The sequence below is a fragment of the Coffea arabica genome, chromosome 1e (assembly GCF_036785885.1).
Source record: "Coffea arabica cultivar ET-39 chromosome 1e, Coffea Arabica ET-39 HiFi, whole genome shotgun sequence".
NCBI classification, from domain to species: domain Eukaryota; kingdom Viridiplantae; phylum Streptophyta; class Magnoliopsida; order Gentianales; family Rubiaceae; genus Coffea; species Coffea arabica.
In genome coordinates this window covers 5,497,923-5,509,917 of record NC_092311.1, presented here as the reverse complement: position 1 = coordinate 5,509,917, position 11,995 = coordinate 5,497,923, and the positions used below count along the sequence as shown (strand labels likewise).

Sequence of the window (11,995 nt, the reverse complement as noted above, 5' to 3'; positions counted from 1 at the left end):
CTTAAAGCAGAAATGACAAAGATTCTATTGTCGTAAGAGTGCCTTGTTTTGGTATCAATAGTAATATTTTTGAAGACTTAAAAATGTATTTAAGCTATGACTAATTAATAATTTTTAATTGAATAAAAAACTGAAAATAGAATGCAAAAAGACACATTGGTTTGGAATGTTATAGTTTGTTTATTGTCTTCATAATTCAAATTTAATTAAGGTTACAATAATTTCCTAACTACTATTATTGCTATTATTAAAATGCAATAAATCTAATTATTAGGATTATTAGGGAGAATGGTATTTTGGATAAAATTAAAAACTAAGATCAAATCCTGCTCAGTCTCTAATGCTTATCATCAACTATTATTTTCTTTTAAATCAATAGATATGATATAATGAATTTTTAATTATCATAATAAATCAAGAAGAGCATAATGTTAAACTCCAATCATTAATTAATAAGGGTATAATTGGAATAACAAAACTAAGATCATCAGAATACTTACACTCACACTCCAGAGTAACAACATTCATGGTACTTTTTATATAGTAATGATAAAATTGTTCATTTGCCTCCATTATTAGTGGATTTAATCCATTAATTTATTATTAGAACCCAGCACAATCCAACAATTTGGTATTAGAGCAAGTCTATTATGGACCGGCTCTTGATAAAATCTTTATTTTGCAGGTACACGCACAGGGCCAATATGAGAAGAGATTCTCCAGAAGCACAGTGAAACACTGTGAAATTTTTTGATATCACACAATTATTAAAGTGTAAGTCATAAAAATTAGCTATGACAGAGGTTGCTGTCTCAGTTGGAAATGTTGATTAATTAAATATCAATTCCAACAACTATGGTTCCTAGAGGACTCGTATGAAGTTCTACCTATTTGGACAAGATTTGTGGCTCGTTGTTGGTGGAGATGACACATCACTACCAACGAAGGCAGAGCTACTTTAAAAGTGGAAAGTTAAAGTTAGCAAATCTGTGTGCTTTAACAATGGCTGTGGAAGATGATTTATTACACCGGATCAAAGATGCTAGGACTCCAAAAGAGGCATGGGATACACTCAGGGCACTCTCTGCAAAGAATGACGCGGAGTTTCAAAAGCTCGAAAATGAATTATTGTCTATTTCTCAACAAAATATGACAGTAATTCATTATTTCTCCAAATTAAAATCAATTTGTGATGAAATATCCAAATTCGATTCCTAAAATGCAATCACAGAAACCAAAATGCAGAGAATGCTATCCATGCCTTAAGACTGGAATACAGGGGTCTTATCATTACTGCCTATGGTTGGGTCAAGAAGCCAACCTTAAATGAGTTGAAAGGTTTACTTGCCAATGAGGAAGCTCTATGTCTAAAGTATCTATCAAAGAAGAAGAAAAAGCTCTCTTTACCAAAAAGAGAGGATCTCAAGCCGAAAATAGGAGACCAGCGAATAAATAAAATAACTCAAATGGTAAGTGGAGCCCATGGTAGCAGAATAAGTGGAAGAGCAACAATTGAGAGGGAGTTGGCCAGAGTCAAGGAGCAAATGGCCAAAACAAATGATGTCAATGGTCTCCAGTCAACTAGAAATGGTGAAACGATGAATGCTACAATTGCGGTAAGAAAGGGCACCACACAAAATTTTGTAGATCCCTACCAGCAGAAGATAATGCTGCTACATCCTCCAAAAAAAATGAATGAGACTGATAAAGATTGGGATGTCTAGGTATCATTTGCAGTGCAAGAGCTCACATTTTGCTACATGCGATAAGTACTAAACCTGTCATCTATATTGATAATTGGATTATTGACTCTAGTTGTTCTAACCGTATGACTGGAGACAAAGAAAAGCTAATAAATTTGACAGAGTACAAAGGCATCCAATTGGTAGTGACAGCTGATAATTTCATATTACCAATTACTCACATTGATAATATGGTGATACTACCTCAATACAATACTTAACATGTGGAGTTGCACCTTGTGTACCATATACCTGAAATGAAGAAGAATTTACTATCAGTTTCTCAATTGACAGCTTTCGATAACTACGCATTGCTCGAACTAGATAATGTCAACGTATATCAACATCTAAAAGTTATAGGTACACCAACCATGCAAGGGAAACAATTAGAATCAGTGTATATGATGTCAACTCAAGAAGCCTATGTTGATAACATGAGAAAGAACGAGACAGTTGATCTATGGCATGCTAGATTGGGGCATGTTAGTTACCACAAGTTGAAGATCATGATGATGAAGTCGATGCTTAGAGGACTTCATCAATTAGGTGTCCGAGAAGACATTGTTTGTGTAGGTTGCTAACATGGAAAAGCTCATTAACTTACATACAAGGAGTCAAAGTTCAGAACCAAGGTGCTTTTGGAGCTAATTCAGTTAGATGTGTTTGGTAGAGTGAAAGAACCACCAATCAGTGGTATAAGGTACATGATTACCTTTATTGATGATTATTCTAGATGTGTTTGGGTTGACTTTATGAAAGAAAAGTTATAAGCCTTAAACAAGTTCAAAGAATTCAAGAAGAAGGTCAAGAAAGAAATAGGCCAAAGGATAAGGTACCTGCGCCGTAGACAACAGAGGTGAATAAACATCAGATGAGTTCAATAGATTCTTCCAGGACTCCAAGATTAGGTGGCAGCTGACTTGTCCTGGTATGTTTTAGCAAAATGGAGTAGCTAAATGGAAGAATAGACATCTTACAGAGATCTACAGGAGCATGCTACATGCCAAAAGTGTATGTCTACATTTTTGGCCTGGGTGCATGAAAATGTTAGTCCATGTAACCAACAGGCTACCTCAGCCTAAGTTAAGCTTTATTTCTCCAGTTGACAAACTGTGGAATGCTAAACCTAATATTACTCACTTAAGAGTATAGCATTTGTGCTAGATCATCTACGACCCAAGTTCAATAAGATGGCCATTCGTTGTATATTCATGGGCTATGATAATCAACAGAAAGGCTGGAAGTGTTATGATTCCACAACTGGAAAATGTTATGTCTCACAAAATATGGTACTTGATGAGGCATCATCCTAGTGGTCACCATAGGCAACATTATTGCTAGACTCGCGGGAGTTAAAAGAGAAGCTACAAGAGAGATGTAATGATCAACCTGAAACCAATAAGCTAGACGCATATCAAGAGGGAGCTGACGACATAACCAATGTTTGTTCACTTGAGAAAAGTGAAAGTTCTTGGTGAATAGGAGTACATGCTCTAACCCCAAAAGATGAAAGGCGAAGCCAATACTAGGAGATTGAATGTGATGATACTTCATCTATACAACTACAGAGATCAACTAGACAAAAGAAGCCAAATATCAGATACACTAATGTAGCTTTGACAAAAGATGATGGAGTAGTTGAACCATCTACTTACTAGGAGGCAGTTCAAAGTACTGAGTGGAAGACAGCCATGGAGAAAGAGATTCAAGCACTTAGACAAAATGAGACTTGGGATCTTTTTTCAAACAAAGGGATGTCAAACCTATCTCTTGCAAATGGGTCTACCAAGTTAAGACTCATTCAGATCGCTCAGTTGAGAGGTACAAGGCACACCTCATTGCTCATGGATTTTCTTAGAAATATGGGCTAGATTATGATGAAATATTTAGCCCAGTAGCAAAGTTGACCACATTTCGAGTCCCGTCATTACTTGCAACCAGCAAGTCATCGAAGCTTTGGTAGGTGAATGTCAAAAATGCTTTCCTTCATAGAGAACTAGATCGGAAAATCTATATGGATCAACCACAGACGTTTGAAGACACAATCCGATCAAGTTACAAGTGCAAATTGAAGAAGAGTTTGTATGGATTACAGTAAACACAAAGAGTATGGTATGGCAAGATAGCTGTGTTCTTACTTCAAAGTAGATATTCTGTAGCACCTACAAATTCTAATATGTTCATGAAGCTAGCAGTGGTTGTCAGCTATTGCCCTTGTATATGTTGATGATTTAATCATTATAGGTGTTTGTACGTTTCCAAATGAAAGAGATCGGGGAGGTAAAGCACTTTCTTTGTCTTGAAATTGATAAGACCAATGAAGAATTGTTCTGTGTCTGGCGGGATTTAGATATATGTGTAAGTTTAATTCCAAAATATGCCCATTTTACTGCAAGTATGTAGACCAACTTAATAGTTTAGAATAAATTCGGGTCGATCCCACGAGGAGCTAATATACAAGTACTAGATTCTTAACTTACCTTATTATTTAGACTAATATCAAATAAAGAGCAAGAAAAAGCAACCAAATCACTTACTAACTTTTAACCAACAAACTCATAGAGAGAAATTCTTGGAAAAAATTCACTAAATATCCAAGTTCTAGGGTGTAGAATCTACTAATGGTCCAAAAATACAAGTGAATGAATTTTACCTCTTATTACTATTCTTATTTAATTAGAGATTCATTTCCAATACTGCCAAATCTCATTCTCATGATGTAGTGGATTAAACTAGCTTAGTCTTTTCTATTCTCATGGTAAAGAACTAAATCTAGTCATTCAGCTACATGAAATGGTGAGAAAAATCCACTTAAGTGTACCTCTACTCTCGTGAGCCTACTCCTTAAGTTCCATTTATCTTGTTCCATCATTATTACCTATTTTTCATTGAGCAACAATAACTAAAAACTTGCTATTGATGATTAATACCAACAAATAATAAGAATGTATAAATAGACAAGTTAATACAAGACATAACAAATATAAATTACATTCAACTCATATTATAGTACCAAAAGTTTCATCTACTCCCTAGATCTAAAAATTTATTTCAAAATAAGAAATAAGACAATAAAGCTCATAGATTCATTGCATGAACTCATATTGAATCACAAGTAAAGAAAAATGAGAAAAGCTTAGATGAACAAGCTCCCAAGATGTTCTATTTCTTCACCAAAATGAGTTGTACAATGAAGTATTTCTCCAAGTTCCTCTTTACAAGACTTTCTCCCCTAATGAGAGAAAAAAAAGGACTAAGTTCTTTGTTCTAAGGCTACTTAAATCTCTTATATGATTCTTACAATATAGAGATGTTAAGAGAGTCAAAAGGTCTTGTTTGAAGTGACATAAAGTTTCATTCACCATCTTCTAGGATTTCTTAAGCAATTACAGCCGAAATTCTTAGCTAGAAATAAGCCAATATTTAGGTAGATTCCCAAAATGCAGATGGAGAAACCAAGGTAAAGAAATAAAAATGGCATTATCACACAAGCCAATATAAAGAAAAGACAAAGATGACATCAGCCCACAGGCTACAGCATCCTTACGCTTCCTGACTAATTGTTTGTAACAGTTACTATTGATGAACAATTCATGCCAGCCACTACAGATTTAATTCTTGGGAATTCATGGAAGAAAGATGGCACAAAAAGGACCAAAAGACAGGCACATCTGGAGGAGGCATATCCATAAACTCGAACATTAAGATCCTCAGTCATCATATCATCATATTCATATGTTCTCCACAATCATATTTCACACTAAACAGCAAGTTTATTATAATAATCCTGCAGACAAACCAATAACAAATCCCTAGTTAAGATCATTTCCAGATTGAACAAAGTTTAGTACTGTGACCTTTGGTGGAAGTATTTTGTTCAAACCACAATCATATATATCAACTCGCTTCTCTTCCACTAATCTCAGATTGTAGATTACCTTTCAATAAATACATCTAGAACTCTGGTAAGATAGTTTGAAATGAATTTATGAATGGTGCATGCATATACACTATGGGGTCTGAAGTTTGGAGTCCCTAATCTGTATATTGTGCACTCCCAGAAACCAAACTATCAATTACTACAAAGATTGCCCGCTCATTAGATCTAATTAGTGTATTGATATATACAACCTATCCAATGTTTGAAAAACCACAGCAATGTCGAATCTCAAATAGGCTATCAATACCAACAAGATCCAAACAGGGCACACACATAAAACTACTAAACTTCCTTTAACTATAAACCCTTAGACATAAAGTTTTGTTGACGAACCATGACCTTACAAAGTTAAATTTGCAAATAGTAGGTCTAACCACCCAGCAGAACCAGATACTCAAGTTTAAATAAAGGACCTCCATCATATTGAATAATCAGACTCATCAGAATCGCTTCTGTCTGGCTCTCCACCAGCTGTCCCAGCCTCAGGTATGTCAGGCTTCTCTGGAGGCTTAGGTTCCACCTTCTTACTTACATTACGAGCATTTTCCTCGCCATCTTCCTCATGCTCAATGGCTTCAACATGTAAGTTTGTCAAGGAATAACAACAATAAAATTATACACTATGAAGAAAATCTATCTTAGGAATGCACAGCTTCACAGTATCCATTAAAATTCCACAATCATCTCAAGTCACAACTGTAAATATCAAAAGAAGGTGGAATTCTGAATTCCTTCTTCAATTGATGCGCATGACCTCCCTGCTACATCTAACAGTGAAACGAACAAAACAAAGTATGAGATTGGACCAACAGCCAGAAGAATGAAAAGTCATCTTGACAAGTTAAGATTCTAATATGCAAGTACAACAACACGATCATCTGTGCCAGTATGAACTAAAGAAAATTTAATACGTAGCTAAAGTCTCAATAAATCCATAAAAGCTGACTACTTCAAGTTCTGAAAGCCAGAATAACTGGAAGGATATCAATATTCTCAGCTGTTCCACCAGCCATAATATTCTGCAAATCTTTCTCAGCACGCCGGACCAGCTCAGGCTGCAAAATGGCACACGTCTCATAACTCACTCAAATAAATACCAATTTAATATTAGCACACAATGTTTAACTTGTATACCTACCCATGCAGACATGTCTACAGTTACAAAATATGTAATAGACACTTCATGCCTATGAACAACACTACCTAGGGGCATGGGAAAAGCCATTACGTGGCACTATCTCACAAATTGTTTTTTCCCATTGTAGGCTTTAATCAACTGTTATTGCTTACTCTTGGAGAAATTTGAAAGGTAAGGTGATGGCATCTGATGGAAAATTCATGCGATAGTCTCATCTACTTCTGTCCCTTTCTTACACCCACTGCAGCCATAATGTATCATTGTTTGTGTCTATGTCTTAGTTTTGCGCATTTTTTTGTGTGTGTAACAGAGAGAGAGAGAGAGAGGATACTGGAAGAAGAGACAGTTCACAAGGCCACATACATTTAGATCTGGTTCTCTGCGGAACCTTCGCCTTCGAGCATCCCTCATCGGAGGGGTAAGGCCATGTCTGTACTCCACCTCATCTGGAACACTGTCACCTTCCTCCTTCACCATAATCATCTGCAAGACATCACAAATTTTACAAAATTGAACTAGGAACTCTTCAGATGCCATGTATGTTACAAAGCAATAATTGGCAAGCTGACAGCATACTTGACCAATATCTGCACTTTTAATCAGCACGCTATCATCATAGGTTTTGTATGACTCCACAATGCCAGGTAAATCCAAAAGAAATGCAGGGAAGTGATCGTTTCCTATTGAAAATGTGCCACTTCTCCCATCCTCTACAAAATATCAATCAAGCCCTCAAGAAGTAGAATGATGAAGAAAATAAAATTCATGTCAACCAACTACGGATTCAGGAGGACTTTTAAATGCTGGCAGTGTAACAAACAATAACATGTACAACCATAGTAACTCATGAAATTTCACAGAAATTCGTTAACTTTAGTCCACCAAGTCTAAAGTGGTCCAATTCTAATTTTTCATGCTGGGACAGTCGACAGAAAGTGTTCATTCAGATGCAATTTCATCTGTTACATTCAGAATCTTGAATTTGTGTGATTACTTGGACTGACATATAAATAATGTTTCAACCTCATTGTTCATGATTAGACAAAGTTGTGGATTCACTTGAACGCATTTTAAACGTGTATAACCCTCAGTGAAGTTGAAAGACAATGATTCATCTCATGATATCAATCAACTCTGAATTAACCTTAGGGGCTGATTTGTTTCCATTTGGGAGTCAAAATTGGATGGGAGTGATATGCTAGAGAATCAGCATTGGTGTTATCAAAGCCAACAAAGCATTTGATTGAAAATTTAGGAATTGGTTTGAAGTCTTTTTCCCCCCCTGAAAAGTTTCCTTTATGACTCCTATTTCTTAATTCTTTTACCATTTTTCTTCCTTCTCCCCTTTCCCAGTAGCAATGACCAGTCTGCCTTCCCCTACTCCCCACAAGTAGTGCGAGACTACCACCAGCAACCACCACAGCTATCTGAAGAGGCCAATTTTACACAATTCAACTCCTTTTTGTGAAAAACAATCAAAGAGAAGTCATTGAAAATCATATAAAAGAGACTAACAATAATGCCAAGGATGAACCACGCCTCTTCAACCTCCATACTACACAAAAAATAAACACCACTCAGCTCCCTAGACCTCCTACATCCATTCAATTTCCAAAAGACTACAAAAAACTACAAACAAAATAATCCAAGTCCCAAGATTGAATCACAACCCATGTTAGATCCACCGACATCCAAAATAACAAATTTATTTGTAGATATCAAAATGCTTCTTCCGTTACATAAATTGAGAATCTACTGAACTGTTGCATCTTTTCAAGCAAAATATCAATGGTCACTACAGCAATGTCACAACTAGTGAAGAGCTATGACAAGCAAAAAACAAAGAGCTAGAGCTAGCAGAAGAGGGGGAGGGAGAGATAGAGATTACAGGGGCTGTGGGCATAAAGTGAGGAGTACAGATGGAAAAGGATTTGTCTCACAGCCACAAGGATGATGGAAATTGGAAAATGCTGTTTTTCTGACTGCCTTTTGTATTTTATCCATGTATTTTCTTTGTAAAATTAGTCTTTCGACATCAAGTATGGGATAAATTTCGAAATTGCCCCATTTACATATGTCCAGGAAATGAAAGCAACATACCAATTCAGATAAAATCCTTCCAAGCACCAACAATATGCATCATTTAAATATATACCCATTCCTTGGCTCATACTCCTTTACCAAATGAACCTCATATTGGTAATCTGATTACATTACTATTCCATCCTCCCAACATTGTCCCGTAAAAACTGGTTGGGGGTTAAAGATTTGCATATTTGTAACCAGATTCTCATTTTAACATCTCTAACACAGATGAGATCTTCACTGAAAAGACATGAATCCTATTTCAGTTGAACTGAGACTGTTTATGGCAGTTTAAGTTGCACATCATGTGTATTCGCTTTCCTGCTTCCCACTTTCCAAAAAGGTTTAGAAAAAATGGTCAAGGGCACACTTCAATATAAGAACAAGATCCTAGAAGAACAACCACCGCTCCAGATCAGGTTACTAGTTAAATAATTTAGTGTGGACCATATACGTCTCTGTGTGTGTAGAGAGAGAGAGAGAGAGAGAAAGAGCAAAACGGAAAAGATATCATGCATCGTTCAAGAGAATCAGTGAGGCTAGGGATAGAAGAAAAAGAAGCCTAGTTGAGCCTCAATTTCTGAAGAGAAAGCGATATAACAGAGAACAGAGCCAAGAGTCAGAAGCAATTGGTGGCCGGATGAATGTACAGAACAAGTTCCTTAATCTCCTAACTAGCAAATTTTTTCCAAAGACTTATAACTTGAGACCAATAGGAACAGCAGCAATTAAAAGAAGGTCCAAAAATATCCTAACATACATTGCATCTGCCATTCTCTGATTTTCTGTAACCTTATCTACTAGGATGCTCAAGGACACTGATGAAAAAAAAAAGAAATCACCAAAAGCTCAAGCAACTAAATGGGATTATACAACCATAAGCTGGAAGCCAATAGGAAAGAATCATTATACACATTGTATAAAGGACGACTAAACCAAGTTTGAGGTAGATAAACAATCCCTTTTGAAGATACAAGTGGCAAATAAGTGACCATCTTTTAGATTAAAAAGACTACTCAAATCATTGTTCAGCGAACCAATCAACCACGCTGTGAGATTCAAAAACATGAAAAAAACCAAATGAAATATACATGCAGGTGTGAGTAAATTAAACAGTGCCAACACTGACATTGGTGAACATCAGGGAACAATAGATCGAAATAAAGTATAAACACTACAAAAACGAAGGAACAAGCAGCTCAGCTGCACCAGCAGAAGCAACATCAGCAGCGAGCAGAAACTATAAAAGCTCCAAAACCATGATTGACATGCCTTAATCCGAACAAAGAAGAAGCATAACAATGTTCAGTAGAGGTTCTATACAAACTAGTCAAACCAAATAATTAAATTGCACTTATTCCTAATCAAAATCCTTTCTTGACGCTTCTTATATAAACTCTCAATTGATGAACACAAATTTAAGAATAGAGATGGTAAAAAAAAAGTCGCTCACCGGAAAAGGTTAAATCCAAGGACTTGTCATCAGAAGACGAAGATGCGTTTTCGCTCAAGAGCCGGTCTATCCGTTCAGCTACCGAAGGTGGAAGCCGAAGTATAAATTGCTCTTCCATGCCTGCATACCCAACAAAAAAAAACAGGAAAAAATCAGCTATCGCAATTATTCGAATAGCTTATATTTGTGGCTCATTGTTCTTGATTTCTACCACGGCAAAGAAAGGAAAAAAAAAAAAAGGAAGAAGAATTAGTGTAAAAGAACTGGTATCTGGATTCAGGCACCCGTTGGTCAGTTACCTGCAGAGAAGGGCAGAGAGATATGGAGGAGAGTAATGAGAATTTAGAGGAGCAAGTGAAATTAATAGTTTGTATTTCTAATTTGAAATAATATCAGAAACCTCCCCCGGGGTTTATCTTAATATCACTTAGTTCCTCTAAATGTTTAAAAATATCACTTATCTCCCTTACTTTTAGAATTGTAAACAAATCGAGTCGAACGAGTATTTTATATGTTGAGCCATAGGGGTGGCAATTCCTGACACGACCCGAAAACACGACACGAATCTAACACGAAATTAATGGGTTTGGATTGAGGTTTTAGAAGTTCGGGTCAGAATCAGGTCGAACCCGATGAACCCGAAAAGAAAACAAGTCAATTTCGGGTCAACCCGTGGTAACCTGATGTGACCCGTTTACGAATTAAAACTAATTTAATAAACATAAAAATTATTTTATCTAACTAAACTAAATCATTCTTTTTTCCAAAGGCATTAATTACTTAATCCTAAATGAATTTATTTAACTTGTGTGAAGTTAAAATTATTATATTTGGACAAATAATATATTATGTTATTTTTTACTTTTATATTGTTTTAATTTATTTTATATTTGGTTTGGGATAAAACACTTTTATGGTGTTTAATTTATTTTAGATTTGGTTTGAAATTATTTATTTAAATTTTTATTACTTGATGATGTAATTAATTTTGTAAAAAATTAATTTTATTAGAAATTACAGTGATAAATTAATAAATTAAAATTAAGTTTCGGGTCATTTCGGGTCGACCCGCCAACCCGAAATTTTCGGGTTCGTGTCAGGTCTCAACCCGAAAATTTTCGGTTGACGGGTCGGGTTGAGGCCTAAGTATAACAAAGAACCTGCTAACCCGAAATTTTTCGGCCTCAACCCGACCCGTCAACCCGAACCCGACCCGTTTGCCATCCCTATTGAGCCATGTTCATTAATCTACTCAAACAAGTTGTGTTCATTCGATACTGTCCGAGCTCTAAATATATGTTCGTAGTGGGCTTGTTAAGCAAAATTCTAGTATAAATTCGAATTCGAGCTCAACTTGTTTACCATAAACGAACCATTCGCAAACAATTAGGCCCATGTCTGCGAATGATTAAGCCTGGAATTAGGAATTTGGAGTACAATATGCACTATAAATTTTGTGAAATGACAATTAGGCCCATATTCGTAACAATCATTTAAATTCGTGAAAGAGTTCCTGTCGTTTGATAACTTATCGAGCCAAAATATTTGTTTGAACTTGACTCATATAAAATTTCGAATGAACTGTTAACGAACGAACAAGTCTAAATGAACTGAGAACGAGTCGAGTATCTTAAGGG

At 35.9% G+C, this 11,995-nt stretch overlaps 1 protein-coding gene across 3 annotated transcripts; it reads right to left on the bottom strand.

The window, feature by feature from the left end:
• Positions 1-426: 426 nt before the first annotated feature.
• On the bottom strand, positions 427-10,699 carry LOC113703546 (transcription initiation factor TFIID subunit 7-like). Of its 3 annotated transcripts, none has more exons than XR_011815759.1 (7): positions 10,359-10,593; positions 7,397-7,530; positions 7,184-7,303; positions 6,668-6,737; positions 6,096-6,264; positions 1,925-1,994; positions 427-738 (listed from the first exon to the last, which is right to left on the bottom strand). XR_011815759.1 is itself a non-coding variant. In XM_027225053.2 (7 exons), the coding sequence occupies exons 2-6, from the start codon at positions 10,474-10,476 to the stop codon at positions 6,101-6,103; spliced, it is 606 nt and encodes a 201-aa protein (XP_027080854.2). In that variant the 5' UTR covers positions 10,477-10,478; positions 10,658-10,699; the 3' UTR covers positions 1,767-1,994; positions 6,096-6,100. The 3 variants fall into 3 exon arrangements, 1 of the variants encoding a protein (XP_027080854.2); XR_011815757.1 differs by lacking the exon at positions 427-738 and adding an exon at positions 805-1,084; XM_027225053.2 differs by lacking the exon at positions 427-738 and adding an exon at positions 10,658-10,699 and having other exon boundaries at positions 1,767-1,994; positions 10,359-10,478.
• Between the last annotated feature and the right edge of the window lie 1,296 nt (positions 10,700-11,995).